Source organism: Girardinichthys multiradiatus, chromosome 19 (genome assembly GCF_021462225.1).
Source record: "Girardinichthys multiradiatus isolate DD_20200921_A chromosome 19, DD_fGirMul_XY1, whole genome shotgun sequence".
NCBI lineage: Eukaryota > Metazoa > Chordata > Actinopteri > Cyprinodontiformes > Goodeidae > Girardinichthys > Girardinichthys multiradiatus.
In genome coordinates, this window is record NC_061811.1 from 6,329,281 (window position 1) to 6,355,559 (window position 26,279).

Sequence of the window (26,279 nt, forward strand, 5' to 3'; positions counted from 1 at the left end):
TTCAGCCCTCCTGCAAGCTTGCATGTCTTTTGCTGTTTTCTGCATGTTTCTGCGTCTCCTACAAGAATTGTGTCAAAATCCAAACTGGACAATTTATAGATTTCTTTCAACAATGGTTTTCTTGCTGCGGCTTTCCTACGAAAGCCTGATTGGAGGAGGGCACGGCTAGCAGTTGTCCTCTCGATAGATTGTCTCACATCATTAACGCTCTCCTTGCCCACCATGTCAGTTTAGGTAAACGGCGACCTTTGTTTTAGAGCCTAACCCTGCTTTAAACTTCCTCCCTGACCTGTCTGCTGTGTTCCTTGGTTTCCATGATGCTGAATGTTCTCTAATGTTCTCCAACAAACCTCTGAGGCCTTCATAAAAAAGCTGGATTTATACTACAGGACTTAAAACAAAACACATTTGTGGTTATTACATGACAACGCGATGAAGTTCATGCAGTATGAAACTTCTGCAAGGCTCTGTAGTTGCTGTCAAAATCAGCGAATATCTTCACTTCTCTATGAGAACGACAACCAATTACAATTTTTAAAAAGCTATCAATCTACAAATGTAATTGTTTTCCTTATAACGTCTCCTTCATCAAGCTACAGGAAGATTGTCTTGATTAGTTTTTGTGTAATCCTGCTGATAAACTGTCAATGGTCATATGCCTCTGCCATGGGAAAAAATAACAGGAAAATGGTGATCCTGAAATTGAATTCAAGTTCACAGAAAGGTTCAAATAGATTTTGAAGAAAGCCACGATTGTATTTTTAGTGCCTACCCTTTATAAAATAAGGGATCAGTTGTTTTTTTCATTTAATTTTGGATATAACTGAAGAGGGACATGACATTACAGACCGGAAACAGACCTTTTTTTTTTTAACCAAAGCCACAATGGAGCTCGTTTATCATTCAAGGAATTTGCCTTTAACGTCACAACACCAAATATAGCAACTCCAAACAAACCGCAGTTGTATGTTCATCAGCAAACCAGCTGACTTCTCTCATCCATGTGAATTTATAACGTTTGGGTTTCCTTTGGTTAAATGCGCACTACTGTCTTTCGATTATGAAACAAGGCAGGATTTACGCAAGATGTTTGGAACCGTTTATGAAACCGTTTTCCCATCACCGGGCACCTGATCTGTGTACACTCTGAAATAGGGGATTGTAGACAGCAACAAATCTAATTCATTATTAGGTTGTCAAACTGTTTACAGTAAGAAAACCAGACCAGGTTAGAATATGTAGAAACCTGTTAACCTACGACAACAAACGTATCATTACTGATACAAGTACTTCTAAAACCTCAACCACCCTATAAACGTTCACCCTTCTCTCAACATTCTCCTGTATTGGGTGAATATATTCCTAAATACATCTTATAAATCCAAAATTTAATCGTGAGACTGTTTTAAAAATGATAAGAGTTATGAATGGTGTTTAAGTGTATGTTTTAATAATGATAATTATATAACAGCAATAGCCTAATGTGTCTGTTATAATAAAAAAGGTGAAAATTTAAAAAACTTTTTTGTGTTAAACGCATCCAATAAGCACCACAATTTTTAAAAATCTGAATTTTCCAATAATTATTTGTTGTGTCAGGTATTAATAAATTACATTTATTACAGTTATCTAAACACATAAAAATCTTCATTTGACAACATTTATTGTGGCTGTAAAATGAATTAGTGTTGAGAAATAAATGTTTTCAACAAAATAACCAGCAGCACAATCCCTTTAAAATAAATGCAACTGAAACATTTCTTTAGGTTGACAAGAGCTTCTAGGACCTTTTAATCAGTAATTTACAACTAGCTGTTTCCCTGGGGTATAAATATGTTGCGGCACAAAAGACCCTTTCTTGTAGCCACTAGACCAGGACCGATATGTCCCTGGTCACGATGCACAGGAAGGAGGAGGGTAAGAGTAGTAAATTCATCTTCCATGCTCAATGTTAGAAAACTGCCACAAAGAATGGCATCTTGAGTTCTCAAAGCCTCCATAACAACCATTAGACTGTCAGGAAAAAGGGCCTCTTTGGTCCTACCATCAAAAACGTAAACAGGTAGCAAAACTCTACTGGCAGTTTAACTGGAACTGTGTGCTCTGGCCAAATTACACTTAGACGTTGACTGTTGGGTACGGTGATGAATCTGTGATGCTGTGGGCTCATTCTCTCACAAAGGCCTGGGTTTGTGAAGAGTGCAAAACATCATAAACTATTTCAAACTCTGGAGCGTTTTTAATAACATTCTGGTGGCATTTTTTCCAAGTGCAAGCCTGTAGTTCTGCCACCAGATATATCAAATGTAGAATGTCCATAAAACACTGCTGGAAGTTATAGATTCAAATGTTTCTACTGGGGTATGCTCCTTTGTTTCTGTCAGAGCATCTAGTCAAACATAGTGAAAATGTCACCAAATGCCATAAATTGTTTTAAAAATTAAATTGATAAGGCATTATTTGTATCCTTCCAGAAACATAAATATTTATGCAAAAACATAAAAGGAATAAGGTTAACACCCATTAATGTCCCATTTTAAAATGATTTAAACAGGAAGTGCTTTTATTCTGCAGGAATGGAAGCGTCGAATGAAAATCATTTGATGAAATGATTTTTACTTGTTGGCTCACTTTCAACTGTTATTAGATGAGATAAAGATAAAGAGTCTCATTCAAGTCTGAACTCTTTCATGACCATTTCAGTCCCCAGAGCTAAATCCTGTAGGAAACCCGTGAGCTGAGCTGAAGAGAAGATCGCAGGACATATCCCACGTTTCTGGACTTTTATTCAAAATAATTATTTCTTAACATAGAATGTTTTCACTATTCAAAGTATTCTGGTTAGAGTTTTCATGCTGTTGCAATGAAAAATTATTTTACTCACCTCATTCTCATCTTTCATGTTGTCTATGAGCTCCATCACCTTAATGAAGTGGTGGCAGCGGAGGGAATGATCAACCGCATGGAAAGGAAGTGGTTTATGCTGCCAATGTCTCCATTCCCACAAAGACAGCTCTCTGGAAGCTGGATTGCCCCTTGAAATATCCTCCTTCAAGAAAAATAATTAGAACTTTCACTCAAGCCAGGAATATTTTGCCATCCCTATTTCCAAACTTTGCTTTTTTATTATAGAACAAATGCAGTTGGAAAAAATCCAATCTGTGGAATTTATGTAGAGAAGATGTACAGTACAGACCAAAACTTTGGACACACCTTCTCATTCAAAGAGTTTTCTTTATTTTCATGACTATGAATATTGTAGCTTCACACTGAAGGCATCAAAACTATGAATTAACACATGTGGAATTATATACTGAACAAAAAAGTGTGAAACAACTGAACATATGTCTTATATTCTAGGTTCTTCAAAGTAGCCACCTTTTGCTTTGATTACTGCTCCACACACTCTTGGTATTCTGTTGATGAGCTTCAAGAGGTAGTCACCTGAAATGGTTTTCCAACAGTCTTGAAGGAGTTCCCAGAGATGCTTAGCACTTGTTGGCCCTTTTGCCTTCACTCTGCGGTCCAGCTCACCCCAAACCATCTCGATTGGGTTCAGGTCCGGTGACTGTGGAGGCCAGGTCATCTGGCGCAGCACCCCATCACTCTCCTTCTTGGTCAAATAGCCCTTACACAGCCTGGAGGTGTGTTTGGGGTCATTGTCTTGTTGAAAAATAAATGATGGTCCAACTAAATGCAAACCGGATGGAATAGCATGCCGCTGCAAGATGCTGTGGTAGCCATGCTGGTTCAGTATGCCTTCAATTTTGAATAAATCCCCAACAGTGTCACCAGCAAAGCACCCCCACACCATCACACCTCCTCCTCCATGCGTCACGGTGGGAACCAGGCATGTAGAGTTCATCCGTTCACCTCTTCTGCGCCGCACAAAGACACGGTGGTTGGAACCAAAGATCTCAAACTTGGACTCATCAGACCAAAGCACAGATTTCCACTGGTCTAATGTCCATTCCTTGTGTTCTTTAGCCCAAACAAGTCTCTTCTGCTTGTTGCCTGTCCTCAGGAGTGGTTTCCTAGCAGCTATTTTACCACGAAGGCCTGATTCACACAGTCTCCTCTTAACAGTTGTTCTAGAGGTGTGTTTGCTGCTAGAACTCTGTGTGGCATTGACCTGTTCTCTAATCTGAGCTGCTGTTAACCTGCCATTTCTGAGGCTGGTGACTCGGATGAACTTATCGTCCGCAGCAGAGGTGACTCTTGGTCTTCCTTTCCTGGGGCGGTCCTCATGTGAGCCAGTTTCTTTGTAGCGCTTGGTGGTTTTTGCGACTGCACTTGGGGACACTTTCAAAATTTTTCCAATTGTTCGTACTGACTGACCTTCATTTCTTAAAGTCATGATGGCCACTCGTTTTTCTTTACTTATCTGCTTTTTTCTTGCCATAATACAAATTCTAACAGTCTATTCAGTAGGACTATCAGCTGTGTACTGTATCCACCTCCTGCACAACACAACTGATGGTCCCAACCCCATTTATAAGGCTTGAAATCCCACTTATTAAACCTGACAGGGCACACCTGTGAAGTGAAAACCATTTCAAGTGACTACTTCTTGAAGCTCATCAACAGAATACCAAGAGTGTGCGGAGCAGTAATCAAAGCAAATGGTGGCTACTTTGAAGAACCTAGAATATAAGACATATTTTCAGTTGTTTCACACTTTTTTGTTCAGTATATAATTCCACATGTGTTAATTCATAGTTTTGATGCCTTCAGTGTGAAGCTACAATATTCATAGTCATTAAAATAAAGAAAACTCTTTGAATGAGAAGGTGTGTCCAAACCTTTGGTCTGTACTGTAAGTTCGATGGGAGTCCGAGCAGAAAAAGTAAAAAATGAAACCTGAGGTGTGGAGTCATTGGGAAATGACATGAAGGTAGATGGCTTTAGAGTTGGGTGAGTCTCATGTTCTTTCAGCTTCATGGTGGATGCCCACAGAGAATATTCGGTTCTGCTCAAAAACCCATCTGATGTTGGTCTATCCTGTTGAACTGCAATGAGATGCACACAAAGATGTTCAACCTCGGAAAGCCAGGTTCAAGCTATCTTATTGAGGAGCATCTGAAAAGTTCTAGGTGGAGTTTCCTGCTGTCGAGTCACTCACTTAGGTTTTGAGGGTGGATGAGTGAAGCCCGTCCTTCAGAGTGGGACCGTCGACCCCTGACAGACCTCCTGCTGCCCTCTCGGTGGTCAAACTGGCCACAGATAATGTGCATTTTATGCAGTTGGGGGTTCAGCCCCTCAGGCAACATGCGGGGGCTGTTGGGATACATGCGGAACCCATTTTTGTTGCTGGTGATGGACTTGTACACGCTGCGCTTGTTGCTTTGACTCTGATTGTAGGTCTGTGGAAAACAAAGACTGCTATGTTGTCATACATGGTGCGAGCCAAATTAAAGATGCAGGTTACAGAGAAAAGCTTACCCTCTCCTCCCGTCCCTCTGTGAGGATAACGACGATGCGTCCCTGTCGCTTACGTCCAGTACGTCCCATTCGCTGCACAAGGCGTATGGGATTCTTCTGAGCATCAAAGCACACGATCAGGTCCACCTCGCCGATATCCAGCCCTTCTTCCCCCACACAGGTTGAAACCAAAGTGTTGAAGCCTCCCTGTCGGAACCTGTGGACCACCTGTAAATAGATTTACCGGTGATTTAATGCGACTGACGTCACTCATGAGGAGAAACGTGTCCTTCATGGGAACTGTTGTCCCCCACTTTCTTGTCTTCTCTCTTTACTACCACTGATACCATATTTCTCAAGACGCTGAGTTTTCTGAACCTCTAGAAGGTGCATTTATGAAAATCTGAAGTTTTACTGTGTTGCTGAACTTAACATTAAAATTATTGAATGTGATTTAAATTAATGGATTTTCATGAAATGAAAAAAGAGTTTTGAAAATGTTTTTCTGCTGATAACATTTTCTGAACCTTTCAGGAATAATAGGTTGAGGTGCTAACAATCATGGTAATAATTTAACTACAGTTCCAGTGAGGAGTTTACATCCACTCATCATGCACATGAACATTTGATAAGAATTAATTTTGGGCTTTTAATGATTTTTCGAAGCATTATTTTTTAGGGTTGAATGATAGTACAGCACACAACTTCAGTGTATTAAAAAAAAAAAAAAGAGTTGGTTGCACAAGTTCAAATTTATTGTGGATTTTCTCTAGCTCATATAGGGTCACAAAATTATATTTAAGCCCAATAATATTCATACTTCTGCCTGACAATGACGCACAAAACAATAAGACGATGGCATTTAATTTATCAAAATCAGAATCAGCTTTATTGCTAAGTTCGTACATACAAACAAGGAATTTGCCTCCGGTACACTTTGCTCTTTTGTTCTGTTTTTGCTTTACAGAATATACATATTTACAATTTACAATGTACAATATACACATATCTAATAAAAGAGGTGCATTTGCAACATCTGTATGCTGTTGTTCTGTACTCTATTAAATGTTCATCAGAGAAACAGCCTGGGGGAAGAAACTGTCTCTGTGTCGGCTGGTTTTAGTGAACAGTGCTCTGTAGCGGCGGCCTGAAGGTAAAACTCTAAACAGTTTATGTGCAGGGAGTGTGGGGTCTGCAGAGATTTTAGCAGCTCTTTTCTTGACCCTAGACCTGTATAAGTCCTGGATGGAGGGAAGGTCAGCCCTGATTATTCTCTCTGCATTCCTGATTATTCGTTGCAGTCTGGACCTGTCCTGTTTTGTGGAGAAGAGGAGTGGGGATAGAACACACCCCTGGGGGGCACCAGTACTTATTGATCTGGATCGGGAGAAGATGCTTCCCAGTCTCACCTGCTGCTGTTGGTCCGTCAGGAAGCTGTTGATCCACTGACAGGTGGAGGCTGGGACGTTGAGCTGGGTGAGCTTCTGGTGGAGGATGTCTGGTATGATGGTGTTGAAGGCCGAGCTGAAGTCTACAATCAGGATCCTGGCGTACGTCCCTGGACGGTCGAGGTGTTGCAGGATGAAGTGTAGACCTAAGTTAACAGCATCATCTGCCGACCTGTTTGCTGCTCGGTGAGCAAATTGCAGGGGGTCCAGCAGGGGGCCTGTGATGTCTTTCAGGTGCTTCAACACCAGCCGCTCAAAGGACTTCATGACCACAGACGTCAGGGCTACAGGCCTGTAGTCATTTAATCCTAGGATGGTGGGTTTCTTGGGAACCGGGATGATGGTGGATCGTTTGAGGCAGGAGGGAACCTCACATTTCTCCAGTGACTTGTTGAAGATCCTTTTGAAGATCGGAGTGAGTTGATTTGCACAGGCTTTCAGACATGATGGGGAGACGTTATCAGGTCCTCCAGCTTTCTTTGTTTTCATGAGCTGAAAGAGCCTATTTACATCTTCCTCGGAGATCTTTAGTGCAGGCAGAGGATCTGATGGTAGGGGGTTGGTTGTTTTGTGGGAAGAACTTGTTCCTGAATGGGATGTGGAGGAGATGGTTTGAGGTGTGAATGGCTTCTTGTCATGTCTGCAGTAGAAGCCATTCAGACAGTTGGCCAGACGAGGACTCTGTTCAGGATGGGTGGAGGGGCTCTTGTAGGCAGTCAGGTTTCTCAGACCAGTCCATACAGCTGAAGCATCACCAGTAGAAAGGTTGTTCTTCAGCTTCTCACTGTAGCTTCTCTTGGCTGCTTTGATCTCCTTAGTTAGTTTGATCCTGGCCTGCCTGTACCGCGTCCAATCTCCACTGCTGTGAGCTTCTTCCTTTTCCCTGCGCAGATTCCTGAGGTGTGGAGTAAACCATGGCTTGTTATTCCCAAAGGTGCAGAAGGTCTTGGTCTGCACACACATGTCCTCACAGAAACTGATGTATGATGTCACCACATCAGTTAATTGGTTTAAGTCAGTGGCTGAGGTTTCAGAAACAGTCCAGTCTGTGCATTCAAAGCAGGCCTGTAGCATCTGCTTTGATTCCTCAGTCCACTTCTTAACAGTGTGAACCGTGGGGTTGGAAGCTCTTAGTTTCTTTGTGATGAAAACAAGTTTTAACAAAATTTTGATTTTTGAAAAATGGCATATTGACAATTATTTATATTTTTCTAGATAATTAATCAAAAAGCCTTTATTGGCGCTTTGGGGCTCGGTTACTATAGCAGAAGCTATAATCCTTTATCCCGGGTTCCCACCTGACCCAGGTTCTGCTCTTGCCAATGGGCCGTTTGCTGCATGTCCTCTCCTTCTCTCTACACATTTACCGTCAAATTACAGCCAAATAAAGGCCACTGCAGCCAAAGTAATCTTTACAAACAACAAAAAAGCTTTTAGCTCATCTCCATAGGTATTTTTGAACTGTTTATCTATATTATGAGCTTCATTTAAGTCCGTGAGGTTAGACTTCCCTCCTTGCCATCTCCTTAATCTTAAGGCCCTTTTTCATGGGCTCTACTTTGGCCGGCTCCACTCCACTCAGCCCATTTTGCGACTGTTTCTGTTGCTGGCTTTTCCGGCCGGGTGCTGGCTTTTTTGGTATCTGCTCGGCAGCAGGTCGCGACTGAGCAAGACTGAAATATGACATGACCAGACAGCTGTTCACTGGTTGGCTATGAGCGTAGTCAGCTGTGTCCGGAGAAAAATCACCACCGTCGTACAGACTCACTACTCTACAGGCACGCCGTGGTATATTCACAAGCAACCAGGAAGTCCAACCATTGGTGCAACCATGAGCTGCAGCCTTTTCTCTGCATTTTAAGAGACTGTAATACTCAGCGGTAGCTCGACGATGTCTCCGAAAAATGAAGCCTGGTGTTTTGGTCGCACTGTTATGAAGCACAACCCATGATGCTGAAGCCACACCTCCACCCAATAGTGAGTCAGGGAAAACATCAGGTTTTGGCTGAGCAGACCGAGGTCGGGCAGAGTGGAGCCATGTGGTGCTGAAACCGTGAATGAAAAAGAGGTATTAAACTCCCTGAAGGGATTCCTTATCAGACTAGGTCGGGATTCTGGCTGGGCTGCTCCAAAACATTAATTTACCTTCAGTCAAAAGAAACATCCATCCATCGTCTATACCCACTTGTCCTTGTAGGGTCACAGTGGGTTGCTAGTACTTATCCCCAGCGATCACTGTGCAAGAGGCGGGTTGGACAGGTCACCAGTCCATCACAGGACAACCATGCATACACCTTCCTACCTAAGGACAATGACCTAACAGTCATGCTTTTGGACTGTGGGAAGAAGCCAAAGTACCTGAAGAGAACCCACACATGCATGGCAGAGAACATGCAGAAAGACGCTCAGGCCGGGATTCAAACCCAGGACCTTCTTGTTACAAGACAACTCTGCTACCAACTGCACCACTGTGAAGCCTGTCAGAAGAAAAACACTAAATTTACATCAAAATATTTAAATATTGCTTAAAAATGTAATAACGGTTTTTAGTTTTTATTCGAGTTAATGTGAGAAGAAGGATGATGACCATGTTTATAATGGTCAACATGTTATCTTTATTTAACTGTACACATATTTAATGATCTTTTTACTCACAGAATGTGCGATCACCATGGACATCAAATGGATTTCATGTAATTTTGTTTGGTAGAATTGTTGAATTCAGCCAGAATCAAGTGTTTAGTCAAGCTTTAGCTTGCTAGTTAATGCGATATTTGTGGAGTATATGTACTTATTTGAGCCTTAATGTATAATTTTGATGAGCGGATGTAAATTTCTGACCAGAATTGTGCACGCGGGTACTGCCATTCCTTATATTTGCCTCCCACTGTTGTACAGATGCTTTGGATAAAAACAAGAACATCAGTTTTGACCTCCAGTTGTTCCTTTTGGGTGAAGCCTTTGACCCCCTTCCCAGCAGAGGCTTGGCCCATAAACGTCATGACCCTTATCAGCGGAGCGTGCCGGTTTAGCATAGTGGCGATCTCCTGGACGCTCTCCCGAAAGGAAGAAAAGATCATCACACGTGTGCTTACTCCATCTGTCCCAGTACCAAGAAAGTGAGACAGAAAAAGAAAAGAACTGATTGAATTTCTTCAGGAACCACCAGCAGCTACTGTCATGGATCTTAAATCAAATTTAGGGTGGACTGTAACTACATTTGGATTTTTGTCCTTTCCAAAAGAAACCTTTCAGCGTTATATATACGTGATAGCAGAAGAAAGACCCCATGAACCCCAAGCATCCTTTTAAGAATCCCTCCCTGCTTATTTATGAGCTAGTTAGAATAAATAAAGCAAATATAACGTTGTATGCAGTTAGGTTTCCTCTCTAAGCTAGAACAATTGTTCCATTTATGAGTCACAGCTTAGTAGTGCTAAATAAAGGACATCACCATTTTTGTCTGCTGAGCTCTGAGCCCACATGTTAAAGTGCTGCAACACCACCTCCTCCAATCTCTCCAGTTTGGGATGGCTGTAAATAAATGGTTCATCTGGACCTAGAAAAAAATCATAACACATGAAAAACTGGTTAAAAATAGAAGATTGTCATGTTTTTTCCCTGAACGGATGGAAGAGGAGTTGGCTGAATAAACTATCCTACGAAGCCATCAGATAAGATTCAGCACCAGCCACAGTTGCAACGCCTTGCAAAACATTTACACATCGTCACATGTTAAAACTACAAACTTTAATTTATTTTAGGGAGACTTTATGTGGATAGATCAACAAAAACATTGTTTTTAGGGGAAAGGAAAATAATACAACATTCAATATACATTTTCATTTTAAATAAACATCTCGTGCATTTATATTCAGCCCCCTTTACTTTGACACCCCTTAATAAAATCCATAGCTACAAATTGCCTAATGTATGCACAGAGTCCAGCTGTGTGTAATTTTATCTCAGTGTAAATGCAGCTGTCCTATGAAAACCTCAGAGGTTTGTTAGAGAACATTAGTGATCAAACAGCTTCATGAAGACTAGGGAACAAACAGACAAGTCAGGGGGAAAAGTGTGGAGAAGTCTGAAGCAGGGTTAGGTTCTACAACAATCTCCCAAACTCTAAAAATCTCACAGAACTCTGTTCAATCCATCATCTGAACATGGAGAGAGGATGGACCAACTGCAAACCTACCAAGACATGGACGTCCACCTAAACTGACAGGCCTGGAAAGAAACCAGCCAATAGACCCTTGACAACTATTGATGAGCACCAGAGATCCAGAGCTCGGGTGGAAATATCTGTTGAAAGGACAAATCTGGCCTTTACTGAAGAGTGGTAAGAAGATATCCTTAAGAAGTCTGGTTTGCAGTTTGTCACAAGCCATGTAGGGGACACAGCAGACAAGTGGAAGAAGGCGCTTCGGTCAAATGAGATTAAACTTTAGCTTTTTGGCCAACATGTATGTGTGGAAAAAAGCTAACGGACGATCCCGATCGTGTGGCATGTAGTGGTGGCAGCACCATGCTGAGTGAATGTTTTTCTTCAGCAGGGACAAGGACCCTGGTCACAGTTAAAGAAGCTCAGTTAGAAGCTGCAGAAAGTCTGTATGAAGGCTGGTGGTTCAACTTACAGCAAGAAAATAAGGAGTAATAATTGCCGTTTCCAAATGTGGAAAGCTGGTAGAGACATAACCCAACAGCTGGAATGAAAGATGATTTGGCAAAGCATCACGATTTTCAGATTTGTCATAATTACAGACTCTTTTGTGTTGGTCTATCTCATAAAATCACAACGAAACACATCGAAGTTTGTGGTTGCAACCTGTGAAAAAGTTTAAGGGGTGTGAATATTTCTGCAAAGCACTAAATTTGAGCCATGCATTTATGGATCATCCATGTACCTTCTGGTGGCTTCAGGAACATTGTCTCCATCTCATGGTACAGGTCCATGAATGTGGGTGTCCTCTGTAGTTCATTCTTTGCCCTGGACATCTCTGAGCAAACAAAGCAGAGCACAAACACGCATCATCCACATGCCGACAAAAATCAGGCTGAAATGTGAGAAAATGTTCTCTTATTCGTCACAGATTCCATTCTTAAAATGACACTGAAAGTCCGGAGATGAGGGAACTGACCTCTGGATCCGTCCATGATTCCCTGGATGTAAAAGAAAAGCGATCGGAGACCCATCTGCATCAGCAGCTCGTAGCCATGGTACAGGCTGATGCAAAGGGCAAAGTCGCCCTCCAGTATTCCCTGATGAGATCCCTGGAAAGAGCATGATGCCATGAATGAATAAGGAAAAATCCAAACAAACCACCAGACAATAATACACTTTAATACAATATAATATAATCAAGGGCACAGGGAAGAAATAACCCAAATGCTCTGTGGAATCCATCAGTCAAATCCGTTCAAGACTAAACATTCAGTTTCTCTAAGTTGGAGGAGTCAATCTTCAAACATAACTGAGCTTTTTGCAGCTAGAAACAGTGGGCCTGGTTCTGGACATTCAACATCACATTTTGATGCTGAATTGTACATTGAGAGGATGGTAGAGGTTGTTCCTTTGATGAGCTTTACTTGCATTACAGATAACATTAGTTTTTAAAGCTTACTGCTCCGAGGAACATATGGCTGCTGAATCCTGGGAGACTGATTTAAGCGACTGCTTCAAACCTTTTTTTTTAACTAAAACTGCATCAAAACAGTGAGTTTACTTGAAATACTGTAGAGAATGTTTCCTTTCAAACTTTCTCATGTGTCTTTTAAAAATCAGCTCTACTTCCAAACTCACTGACAGGTCGTCTACCAGAGAAGTAATTGATCGGTTATCAAACACTGGACTGATTTTGTTTATGGCTTAAAACTGCTTGGAGGAAACATAGAAAACTATTGAAACTCATGCATCAGGTCCAGAATGAACTCCAGTATGGTCTACTCTTTCCGGTGCATTGCAAAAGTGTTCACACTCATTAAACATTGTCACATTTAGTTACTTTAGAGGCACAAACCTCAATGCATTTTATTAATAAGTATGTACAAAGAAGTGCATACTTGTGCAAAAAAAGTTTTTTTTTAATAATGATAATCAGAAAAATTAAAATGTAGGATTTTTGTTTTCAACCCCCCTGAGTCAATACTTTGTAGACTCACCTTTTGCTGCAACTACACCTGCAAATGTTCATTCAGTTTTAGTAAAATAACTACAGCTCATTCAGATTGCATGGAGGGGGTCGATGAACATCATTTTTCAAGGAAATTCTGAATTAGATTTAGCTCTGGACTTTGACTGGGCCATTGCTTTGCTTTAAGCCATTTTATTGTAGCTCTTTAGTCACCAGCTCTCCCGCGAAGCTGCAAGGACAAATGGGTATAGACAATGGAGGGACGTCTTCTGCTGGGAACGAGTTCCAGAATGTCTTAAGTCACCAAAAGCTGGTGTCTCTGAACACCTTTAAAAGGTTTTGAAAGGACTTGCAAATAACTGCATGGTGTTGTAGCTGCTTTTAAAATTTGTGGTGAATTTTATTGTATGCTTTTATATTTAAAGTTGTTTCTGTGCTGTTGTCTTGACCAGGACCCTCTTGTAAAAGGGATTTTTGATAATAAATGAGTGTCCTGGTTAATTAAAAGTGAGATGAAGTGGAAAATCACCAAAGAAGGACCACATTGTGAAGCACACAACTAATAGTTGTTCTATTGCAAAAATTCTGCCTTCTGAGCTGTGGATCTCTGCAGTTCCTGAGTTACCATGGGCCTCATGGCTGCTTATCTGAATAAAGCTCTCCTTGTCCAGCTGGTCAGATCAGGTTAATGTCCATGTCTTGGTGGTGTTCCAGCTGTGCCATCCTGTCTCCATACACAGATTATGGATTGAACAGAACTCTGAAATGTTCAAAGCTTCGAATATCTTTTTATAACAGAATCCTAATTAGTTGACTTCTGAAGGCAACTGGTTGCACTGGATTTTATTTAGGGGTATCAGAGTCAAGTGAGCTGAATTCAGTCAGAATACATTCTTTCAGACTATTTGTAAAACAAACTGAAACCCATTTACTATTTTTATTTCACAATTATGAACTACATTGTGTTGGTCTGTAACATGACATAATGTGAAAACGTTCAACAGGCATGAATCCTTTGGCGAGACACTGTACTGATTGCTTGGAGTGAAAATACAAAATATAGACTGCAACCACCTAAAGCTAGGATCAACACATCTTCCACCATCTTCTTGAAGTTCTGAATATAATGCAGATCACGGCGATAACTGTGTACAGGCTACCAAAACTCAAAAACATACAAAGATGGCTAAGAGCCCATGCCTTGATGTGCGGTGGCGGGTTCTTCCGGAACTGATCCCTGGCGAGAATGAGCTGGTATTTGCTGAGAGTCCGTAGGTCCTTGTGGGCCATCACTCGGTTCTGAACCAGACGGGACATGAACTTCTCCAGAACCTAGCAGAGTGCATAAGAAAAAAAATGCAAGTTATCATAAAGGGATGTTTCTTGTTAAAACAGGAAATGCATCAGCCTAACTGGGCAGCACTGCGCTGATACACAACCACAACATGCGCTCTGAGACCATGTTTGACACCAAGGTTAAAACTAATGCTACAAAGCAGACTGACTGACAGGCTTCATTCTTAATAAAACTAGAAGACGTTGAATTGTTTGTCCCTTTCGCTTGTCCTCATTTCCAACAATGGGAAAATGGACAGAAGCAACCATCCAATTTTCACAAAAGCTTTCCATCTTCGAAACTGCAGATAATGACAGACTGGGTCATTATGACTTCAGTTCCAGCTGGGTGAAATTTCTGCTTTACAAATTGAACAGAATATCAGGCTGCATTGAAAGAGGTTATTCGCGGAATTCACTTCAAGTGTAAAAAAAATGCTGTTTTATAACACGGGAAAAGCAATTGGACTCTTTTTGAGGGCATTCAAGCTTCACCATCAACAGGAGAGGAAAACGAGCAGGAAACAACAATAACATTAAGCAAATATCTATTATTCCCCCATCAGTCATTTGTAGAAAAGAGAACGTAATATACACTGCTAAAAAAAATAAAGGTAACACTCACATAACACATCCTAGATCTGAATGAATGAAATATTCTCATTGAATACTTTGTTCTGTACAAAGTTGAATGTGCTGACAACAAAATCACACAAAAATCATCAATGGAAATCAAATTTATTAACCAATGGAGGCCTGGATTTGGAGTCACACACAAAATTAAAGTGGAAAAACACACTACAGGCTGATCCAACTTTGATGTAATGTCCTTAAAACAAGTCAAAATGAGGCTCAGTATTGTGTGTGACCTCCATGTGTCTGTATGACCTCCCTACAACGCCTGGTCATGCTCCTGATGAGACGGCGGATGGTCTCCTGAGGGATCTCCTCCCAGACCTGGAGTAAGGCATCCGCCAACTCCTGGACAGTCTGTGGTGCAACGTGACGTTGGTGGATGGAGCGAGACATGATGTCATAGATGTGATCAATCAGATTCAGGTCTGGGGAACGGACGGGCCAGTCCATAGTTTCAATGTCTTCATCTTGCAGGAACTGCTGACACACTCCAGCCACATGAGGTCTAGCATTGTCCTGCATTAGGAGGAACCCAGGGCCAACCGGACCAGCATATGGTCTCACAAGGGCTCTGAGGATCTCATCTCGGTACCTAATGGCAGTCAGGTACCTAATGGAATTTCTTTGGAGGAAAGAAATGCCACCCCACACCATTACTGACCCACTGCCAAACCGGTCATGCTGAAGGATGCTGCAGGCAGCAGATCGTTCTCCACGGTGTCTCCAGACTCTGTCACGTCTATCACATGTGCTCAGTGTGAACCAGCTTTCCAGGATTGGCAAATTCGCTGGCGAATTTGCCAATCCTGGTGTTCTCTGGCAAATGCCAAGCATCCTGCACGGTGTTGGGCTGTGAGCAAAACCCCCATTTGTGGACGTCGGGCCCTCATACCATCTTCATGGAGTCGGTTTCTAACCGTTTATGCAGACACATGCACATTTGTGGTCTGCTGGACGTCATTTTGCAGGGTTCTGGCAGTGCTCCTCCTGTTCCTCCTTGCACAAAGGTGGAGGTAGTGGTCCTGCTGCTGGGTTGTTGCCCTCCTACAGCCTCCTCCACATCTCCTGGTGTACTAGCCTGTTTCCTGGTAGCGCCTCCAGGCTCTGGACACTACGCTGACAAACACAGCAAACCTTCTTGCCACAGCTCGCATTGATGTGCCATCCTGGATGAGCTGCACTACCTGAGCCACTTGTGTGGGTTGTAGAGTCCGTCTCATGCTACCACGAGTGTGAAAGCACCACCAACATTCAAAAGTGACCAAAACATCAGCCAGAAAGCAAAGGTACTGAGAAGTGGTCTGTGGTCCCCACCTGCAGAACCACTCCTTTATTGAGTGAGTCTTGTTAATAAAAGATTTCCCCCCGTTGTCTTTTTCATTTGCACAACAACATGTGAAATTGATTGTTAATCAGTGTTGCTTCCTAAGTGGACAGTTTGATTTCACAGAAGTTTGATTTACTTGGAGTTATATTGTGTTGTTTAAGTGTTCCCTTTATTTTTTTGAGCAGTGTATTTTAGCATATATTAGCCCTGACATACTTTAAACCGCACTGCCAAGAGTATCACTGCCCTTACAAAACATTTTCCCTCAAAATGTAAACGGAGCCTTACATCCGCCCTGCTTACCAGAACTTTGGTCCCTCCGAGGTGAAATGTGAGTGGCTTATGGAGATAGTGGGTTGAATAATATGAGCTACAGATTGAATGATAACCTTAAAACCTGCTGACATTTCAGAAAACACCAGCAGCCAGTCCAGCGCCTTTAATCAAGCAAACATAGGGGGGCCAGGCCATCTGGTTAGGTCTGTGCTCCAAAATGACACTATGTGGTTTAAGTTACAACGACTGACCTGCCAAGACCCAAAGAACCGAGTGTAGAATGTAATAGTCTCATGTAAATGGGATTACTTGAGAGTGGACTAAAAGGTATAGAGGGTATAACGCAACATGGGACAGAAGGAAACCTTTAAGTTCATTTTTTCTCTTAGTGCAGCAGCTTTAAGTAACAGCTACAGATTTAGGATTTTACAGCAGAAAATAAATAGCCTGACCTCATTAAACAGCCATTCATATTAAAATGTTTTCATGTTAAGGTGCAACAACAAGAAACAAAACAAAAAAATAAAAACTTCACAGAGCTGTGGACCAGAGTTGGTCCATCCTCTTTCCATGTTCTGATGATGGGTTGAACAGACCTCTGTGAGACGGGACAATGCGTTGTTTCAGTGGTCCCAAAGAAATGGGGCCTGAATGTAAATAAATGCCAGTTTTAAGATTATTATTTGTAGAAACATTTCAATGCATCATTTTCCTTCTACTTCACGATTATGCACTACCTTGTGTTGGTTTGACACCTCAAATTTCAAAAGATTCGTTGAAGTCTGCAGCTGTAATGTGAAAAGGTTCAGAATATACCTCCAGAATTACACATTCACTAGCTTTTTGAAGGCCTTCAAATTGTTTTCAGCCAATAAAATCCAGTCTAATATTCACTCATGTCTCATTTTATCTAATCTTAGTTTAAGGTTTTGATCAGATTTTTTTTAAACATTTGATTTCATCAAACTAAGCAAACTAAGCTGCTGCAATTAATATGTACACAGTTCAGGTAAGATGATGGCAAACTGAAGATCATCATAATTAAAAAAAACAAAAAAAAAAACATCAAAATGTAAAACATCCCATCTGTTTTAACACAGATAGACCATTTTCCTCCATTAGATTTTTCTTTTTTGTCACACTAAAAAGTACAAATTTTAATCCCAGACAAATATAACCTTTGAAAATACAAAATGCAGTTTCCAGATAATAATTTCATTGATTTAGAGGGGAAAAAACATCTTGTTCAATCATGAATCAACTATAACTAGATTCTTAGAAACATCAGATCCAAATGGAGAAAGTTCACTGAGAGCTGCTGACTGGAACAGAAATTCAGACGGAGTGAGACCTCTGTGTCTTGAGTGAGTGGAGGGACATATTGATCACTTTATGTTTCATTACAAACTGCAGACATCAGAGAAGTCTGGAAAAGAGATGTTTTCTTCTCCCACAGTTACTGAAGTTCACTTGATGCAGAACCTTTCATTTGTCCACATTAATGTTTGCTGATCTCAGAGCAGGAAGATCACCAGAACGTTTATTGTTCTGACCTCCATGTTCTCTGACCTGAGCTTTTTCTAACAAAGAAGTTTTTTGTGTAATATTTGGTGAATTTATTTTTGTATGAACTGGGATTGAAATTATGACAAAATATTATATACATTTTCCATAATGTTTAATTAATTAAATAATCTGTGGTGTTCTAGTAACTGAGTGTGAGCTTGTGCTGATTGTGTGAAATGTTTAAAAAATATCACTGGTTGAAGATTTGTGTCAAAACAATCTGTAATCTGAGCTTTTAGTGTGGGAGAAAAGGAGCAATGATGTTCAGTTAAGAGCGACAGCGAGAAGCTAAAAACATTTTTTCAGCTAATGACCCAGCAGGAGTTTGGAGAAGTTTGAATTCTGTTACTAGCTACAGAAGCCTGTCTCCCACACTGTGATCATCCCTGACTGGCTGACAATCTCAACAGCTTCTTCTGTAGATTTGAGAACCATCCATTCACACCCACTCCCACACAAAAGGACTACCTGCACCACCACCACCAACTCAACGACCTTCTTCCCTCTGTCCCCCTGCCTGCAATAAACATCACTAAGGACGCTGTAAATAGGGTCTTTCAATATCAGAAAAGGTGAAAAGCTCCAGTACCCAATGGTATTTCCCTTTTGTACCTGAGAGCCTGCGCCAACCAACTGGCCCCCCTCTTCACTCAACATCAACAAGTCTCTGGAGCTACGTGAGGTTCCCTCAATACTCCACCAATACCCCAGTACTCAAGAGACCCAGAAATCCACCATCACAGGATTAAATACCTACAGGCCAGTTGTTCTGACATCATGTGGTCATGATGGTCCCCCCCTTGTCTTGTGTCATGATGTCTGTTTGGATGGGTTGTACTGGAATTCTAATTTCCCCTCTGGGATCAATAAAGTATCTTTGAATTGAATTGAATTGAAATCATTTGAGCAACTGGTGTCAAAGCGTCTGAAGGACCTCACAGGTCCCCTGCTGGACCCTCTGCCGTTTGCTTACCTGGCAAACAGGTCGGCAAATGATGCAGTCAACTTAGGTCTTCACTTCATCCTGCAACACCTCAACCACCCAGGGACATACACCAGGATCCTGTTTGTGGACTTCAGCTTAGCCTTCAACACCATCAACCCAGACATCCTCCAGAAGTAGCTCACCCAGGTCACAGTGCTGGCCTTCACCTGTCAGTCCATCATCAGCTTCCTGACTGACCGGCAGCAGCAGGTGAGACTGGGGAGCATCTTCTCCCACTCAAGAACCATCTGTACCAGCACTCCTCAGGCATTTATTCTCTCCCCGCTCCTCTTCTCCCTCTATACAAATGACTGCACCTCAACAGTCTGTGAAACTACTAATGTTTGCAGATGATACCACTGTTATTAGTTGGATCCAGGACAGTCATGAGTTTACAGACAGGCAGGAGGTGGATCAGCTGGTCCACTGGTGCGATCAGAACCACTTGGAGCTTAACTTGCTCAAGACAGTAAAGATGATGGTGGACCTCCAGAGCACTCTTGCCACACAGCCTCCCCTCACCACCTCAACAACACAGTGTCTACTGTGGACCACCTCTGGTTTCTAGGAACCACCCTTTCTCGAGACCTGAGATGGTCCTCACACTTAGCAAATGTTCGGAAGAAGGCTTAGCAGGGACTGAACCTACTGAGGCAACTCAAGAAATATAACCTTCCACAGGAGCTGCTGGTCATCTTCTACACTGCCATTATTCAGTCTGTCCTGTCTTCATCCATCTCAGTGTGGTTTGGCTCATCCACAAAACACGACAGGTCCAGAATGAAACGAACAATCAGGCCTGCAATCAGGGTTGACCTTCCATCCAGCCAGGACTTGTACAGGTCAAGGGTCAGGAATAGGGCAGCTAATCTCTGCAGACCCCACAAACCCTGCACATAAACTGTTTAGGCTTTTACCTTCAGATGGTGCTACAGAGCAAAAACCAGCAGCCACAGAAATGGATTTTTCCCACCAGGCTGTCTGTATGATGAACACAATGAACACCTCACAGCCTCAGTAGTCAGCTACTCTGATGTGAAGCTAAATAAGCATATTTACTCTATCACAACCTGCCTTTGCTTTTTTTTATATACAAAAAAGAAAAAAATTGCTTTAAGTACACATAAATGCACATGTATCTAGTGAATCGTTTGCATTTTCCAGTTGGTTTAAGCTATAAAACTCTTAACTGTAGTTATGAAAGATATTTTATTAAATTAACCCAGACTATCAGGTGTAACAGTAAGCTCAGCAGCTGCTTGAATGAAGAATAAAAATCCTCCTGATCAGCAGCAGTTTGACATATTCATGTATTTTCTAAATAACTTTGATAGTTCTTGTTTCTCAGCTTCACTACATCATATAATCCAACAGTGTTTATTCTAATCCCAATGTGTGGTTTTCCTCCTGCAGCTACTTTCAGACTCTTGTGGTTGTGATGCAGGTAAAGTGAACATGTTAAATGGATCAACTTTCTATAGAACTAAATGTTGTTCTTTGAGCGCATCAATAAACTATCAATCAGTTTGAACATTTCCTTGTTAATTCTGCATGTTTTTTTATTTTCTCAAACCTACCTCTGGAGACCTCACAACAGTGAGACAGAACATGAAAAAGATGGGACTGTATGACAGATTTGCACCAGAATCTCTTGTTTTAGTCCAGTTTAGGAATTACTTGTAGATGACCCTGCAGGTCCCAAACTGCCAATAGGAGGTCTGATTTAACCAAAGATGTTTTACAATCATCAATTGCTAGGCCTACGTTTCTGCATTACCACTCTCAAACACTGACTCTAATTGTGTCAGTTTTATCTAATTTTAAAATATTTCACCCAGAAAATAATTACTTAATGTAAATGGATCCTTAAAAATCTTTTCGTTGCACCATTTCTATAATTAAGTTGTTGCATTTTCAACATCTTGAAAATGCTAGCAACCTGTCCATGCAGTGTAAATACACACCACAAATTGATTTAGTAAAACATTTTGGTATTAATTTGTCAAACTCAGAGGAAAGAAGTAATGACACAGGGCCTCTGTTTTTCTTGCGCAAGAGGTAGCCTGCTCTCTGCAGTAAGAACTACAAAGTATTGGCACCCTTTCTCTTTATTTATATACATGCTGGTTTGCTGGTTCACACACACAGTTCAACAGACAGTTCGGGGGTGGGAGGGGGTGCATGTGTTTTTTGCCCCATCCCCCTTTCTGTGGCATGTGGGAAGGGAAGAGCACTTTGTACAGACATGAGTGATAAACTATACAAAAGTTTTCAAACCCTAACAATCAGTTATGAAATTTTAATCATTATTTGCAGTTTGAGTAGCCTCCTTGTAAAATATGTCAACACCAAGATTGTTCCAGGATTAATGATCTTTTTATCAATAGAGATAATGGAGCCGAACAACATATGAATGGCGGCAATCAGAGGTGAACAGCCTGGTGACAGAGTGCTGTAACCTGGGTCTCCACTACTCATAGTATATGATGTATTACCAGTTTGCCCATGTTTGCAAGATAGGTGACCAGCACAGCCAGGCTGCTCACATTTCTGACCCACTTTTTTTTAAGTCAATGTTGAGTATTTAAATGCACAGCTTGATTTATAGGAAAACTAAGTTTACTCTGTATAATAAAGCTATTGCCGATCTTGTACTTATAGTTAAGCTCATCCATGAAATACGGCCATGGCTTTTCTTATTTTTCTTGAAGGTCATCTTTAACTGCCAATGAATGACACGTTCGGAGCGAGTGATTTACTTGCTATACCTACAGGGGTTGGACAATGAAACTGAAACACCTGTCATTTTAGTGTGGGAGGTTTCATGGATAAATTGGACCAGCCTGGTAGCCAGTCTTCATTGATTGCACATTGCACCAGTAAGAGCAGAGTGTGAAGGTTCAATTAGCAGGGTAAGACCACAGTTTTGCTCAAAATATTGAAATTCACACAGCCTTATGGGTGACATACCAGAGTTCAAAAGAGGACAAATTGTTGGTGCACGTCTAGCTGGCGCATCTGTGACCAAGACAGCAAGTCTTTGTGATGTATCAAGAGCCACAGTATCCAGGGTAATGTCAGTATACCACCAAGAAGGACAAACCACATCCAACAGGATTAACTGTGGACACAAGAGGAAGCTGTCTGAAAGGGATGTTCGGGTGCTAACCCGGATTGTATCCAAAAAACATAAAACCCCGGCTGCCCAAATCATGGCAGAATTAAATGTGCACCTCAACTCTCCTGTTTCCACCAGAACTGTCCGTCAGGAGCTCCACAGGGTCAATATACACGGCCGGGCTGCTATAGCCAAACCTTTGGTCACTCATGCCAATGCCAAATGTCGATTTCAATGGTGCAAGGAGCACAAATCTTGGGCTGTGGACAATGTGAAACATGTATTGTTCTCTGATGAGTCCACCTTTACTGTTTTCCCCACGTCCGGGAGAGTTACGGTGTGGAGAAGCCTCAAAGAAGCGTACCACCCAGACTGTTGCATGCCCAGAGTGAAGCATGGGGGTGGATCAGTGATGCTTTGCCATATCATGGGATTCCCTTGGCCCAATACTTGTGCTAGATGGGCGCGTCACTGCCATGGACTACCGAACCATTATTGAGGACCATGTGCATCCAATGGTTCAAACATTGTATCCTGAAGGTGGTGCCGTGTATCAGGATGACGATGCACCAATACACACAGCAAGACTGGTGAAAGATTGGTTTGATGAACATGAAAGTGAAGTTGAACATCTCCCATGGCCTGCACAGTCACCAGATCTAAATATTATTGAGCCACTTTGGGGTGTTTTAGAGGAGCGAGTCAGGAAACGTTTTCCTCCACCAGTATCACATAGTGACCTGGCCACTATCCTGCAAGAAGAATGGCTTAAAATCCCTCTGACCACTGTGCAGGACTTGTATATGTCATTCCCAAGATGAATTGATGCTGTATTGGCCGCGAAAGGAGGCCCTATTTCCCCGATTGGGGAAAATAGAGCGAAGCAAGAGTGAAATGAAACCCACGATTGACGTGAAGCGAATTTCACTGGAGTTAACAAAGATCAGAACTTTTCTGTCAATTCGCATCGCGAATCAGTCAGTGCAATCCCTACAAAGAAAGAAGGGAAAACAATCCCTACAATCCGCAAACATCACATATATGAAAAAGACAGAAATATATATAATGTACACATAGGATGAAAAAAGGATTGCTCTTAAGAGGTTTGTGGGTGGCTTTGAAAAAAGCCTTTGAAATTTAGTCCTGAAAAGGACTGTTTAATCATGCTGTGGGGTGCCAAGGTTCTGCTCCCTCCACCACAAAGAATTCTTTGAGGGCATCCCTGACGCTCCTTGCCTCTATTGAGAAGTTGCTGGCATCTACTTGACCCAAACCTTGCAGTCACACTTTTCCAGCTGCTGGACCCCTCACAGCAGGTGGCTCATCACTCACTAAAGTACGTATGAACTTGTGAAGCACACATGTATGTGGTCTTCACACACAGCTTTCTATTGAGCTGCGATTCACTAAAGGTAGATGGACAGGCATTCTGCAGCGGGGATACAGCGCCTGTAGTTAGTGTCCCAAGGGCTGATTTGTCCCCCAACGCCTGTTTGCAATGGGAGACCCTACCAGGGGCATTTAAGCACCTACCAGACAACATAGCCTCTGGGATCATCCAAGCACTCAGACCCCTCCACCACATTAAAGTGGCGGTTCAAGGAGGGGTCTTGCCATATTTAGTTGTTAATTTTGCCATTAGAGTTTTGCCATATTAGTTTATTCTTTTGTGTTTAGGTTTTAGTTTATTCTTGTGTTCTGTCCTTTGTACTTTTGGATTTTATTTCTGTCAGAGTCAGTTTCTGTTTTTGGCGTCTTACCTCTAGACTTTTCAGATTGTAATTCCTTACATTTCTGGATAGATTTCTCTTGGGTTTTAGAGGCTCTTTCTGCTTTGTTTACCTTCAGCACTTTTAAGATTTGCTTTTCCTTTGGACCACTCTCACTTTCAGCCAAAGCTGCATGAGCCTTAACTGATTCTGCTTCTGATATTTTGCAGATATTTGTCTCGTTTTGTTCAAAAACTGTCTGAGGGTTCCCTGTTTTTTTTTTCTAAACCAATTTGCTGTGTCACAGTCTTAGCTTTTTTGACCAAGTTTTGAGTTTTAGAAGTGACCTTTTCTTCTTCAGTGACCTGCTGCTGTTCAGAGATCAATATTTCATCTGTATAGATCTCATTCTTTAAGGAAGAGATCCTTGACTGTTTCTGGTACTGAAATCTCTTGCTGTTCAGTATTTTCTACAGAACCCTTTTGATCATTGAGGGGTTCTGGCTCAGGCAGTTTCCAATGATGCTCTTCTCCTGTTCTTACGTTTAGATTTCTTAGATGGCCTTTTTCTCCTCCTGCTTGTCCCCATTCTGTTGTGTTTCAGAGACCTTTTCTTCTTGAACTTTTAAAAATGAATCCGTCTCTGTTTGTGTTGAAATCGTTTGATGGACTTGTATTAATTTAGACCTGGTTTCTGGTACATCCATCTCAGTTTGTGTTGAACCAGCTTGATAACAGAGTGTTTTCCACTTTAAGGTTTCTTGTAAATCTGTCTGAATTTGTACAGAAACGATTTGCTTGGGAACATTTGGAATTTCTTTAGAGTCTTTAAGTGCCTCTTCATAAAGTTGGAGCTGTGGGAAACAGTCGTCATACTTTTTTTCCGCCTGCAGTCTCTTTTCAGTTTGCTCAGAGAGAGATATGTTGTTTTTCTGCAGTTCATTCTGAGGATATTCTAACTGCAGTGTAAGGTTGCTTATCTGCCTCAGATAAGGTGCTGGTATTGGTAGTGGTGGTAGCCAAGGGTAAGGCATAGGCACAGGGATTTGGGAGTTGTGCAACAATTGGAAATTCTTCTCCCCCATGTTACCATAACCTAACATCACATTTAGCAGTTTCATTAAGTATTCTTGTACTTTGTTATATTCCAATTTGGACTCCTTAAATGCCTCTTCATAAAGGCAGAGCTGTGTCAAACAGTCATCATACTTTTTTTCCACCTGCAGTCTCTTTTCAGTTTGCTCAGAGAGAGATATATTGTTTTTCCGCAAGTCATTGTCGAGATATTCTACCTGGAATCTAAGATAGTATATCTGCATCACATAAGGTGGTGGTATTGGTAGTGGGGCTTGCCAAGAGTTAGGCACAGGGATTAGGGAGTTGTGGTACTTTTGGAAATTTCCCTCTTGCATGTTATCATAACTTATTTGTGGATTTTGGTAACCTGCATGAGGTGTCCATTGTGGCCTAATGTGATGTGGGTTGGTGTTCTGTGGGCCTGGGTACCGATTCCAAAACCTCTGTCTGTTGTTTTGACGGTGTGTTGGGCAGTTGTAGGTGCGAGTGCATCCCCTTCTGATATGCCGTATACAGGGATCATTCTCTGCATCCTTTGAACTTTGATGGTCAGAGGCTTGTGTAAAACTTTCCTCCCGAGTGCCATCTGAAGTTTGAATGTCAGAGACCTCAGGTAGGTTCTCCACCTGGACACTTTCTGAAGTTTGAATGTCAGAGACCTCGATTACATTCTCCAGCTGGATATTGTCTGACTCCAAGAAGGTTTCCCCTGCTGCCGTTCTCTTGTTCTTGTGTTTACCCTTATATGGCTGTTTCTTTTCTTGTTGATTTACCGTCTCCTTTGTTTCAGAGATCAATTATTTTTCAGTGACCTTTTTTTGTGCACAGATAACAGTTTGCTTTGTATAACTCCCATTTTCAGGCAGCTCCCCTAATTCTCTTTCTGCACAATCACCTTGTTTCCTTCTCAACAATAGGCTTGTTTGACTCCATCTGAACTTTTGCTTGTTTCAGATTATAAGACAAATTGTCTTTCTAGCAAATCAGGATGGATTTCACACACAGCTCTGTGTAAATTTACAACACACAGCTGATAAAGCTGGAATCGAGACATCAACACGACAGGAGGACGTCTTTCCATTTAACCCAAATTACACATTTTGTCCATAAAACTACTGGTTTGATCTTCATAGACACTAAATGCACATATATGTTTTTCTTTTATTATTGTTAGGTAGTCATTTTTATTCCCTTTGTGTAGAATGGTGCTTGTTAGTTAGGTGAAGGTTTTTGGACCAGAATAATGG

The 26,279-nt window shown here is 41.6% G+C and overlaps 1 protein-coding gene across 3 annotated transcripts in view; it reads right to left on the bottom strand.

Annotated features, from left to right (window-relative positions):
- The window catches only part of fancm (FA complementation group M), a 63,818-nt gene that overhangs the window by 16,627 nt on the left and 20,912 nt on the right, over positions 1-26,279 (bottom strand). For 2 of the 3 annotated variants that reach the window (XM_047344952.1, XM_047344951.1), the window contains exons 5-13: positions 14,204-14,335; positions 12,011-12,143; positions 11,777-11,869; positions 10,324-10,428; positions 9,803-9,969; positions 5,443-5,649; positions 5,123-5,363; positions 4,861-5,009; positions 2,885-3,049 (exon numbers count right to left, since the gene is read on the bottom strand). In XM_047344952.1, the coding sequence (XP_047200908.1) occupies positions 2,885-3,049; positions 4,861-5,009; positions 5,123-5,363; positions 5,443-5,649; positions 9,803-9,969; positions 10,324-10,428; positions 11,777-11,869; positions 12,011-12,143; positions 14,204-14,335 (1,392 nt within the window). The remainder of the gene's footprint in view (positions 1-2,884; positions 3,050-4,860; positions 5,010-5,122; positions 5,364-5,442; positions 5,650-9,802; positions 9,970-10,323; positions 10,429-11,776; positions 11,870-12,010; positions 12,144-14,203; positions 14,336-26,279) is intronic. The other variant, XM_047344953.1, reaches the window with a different exon arrangement.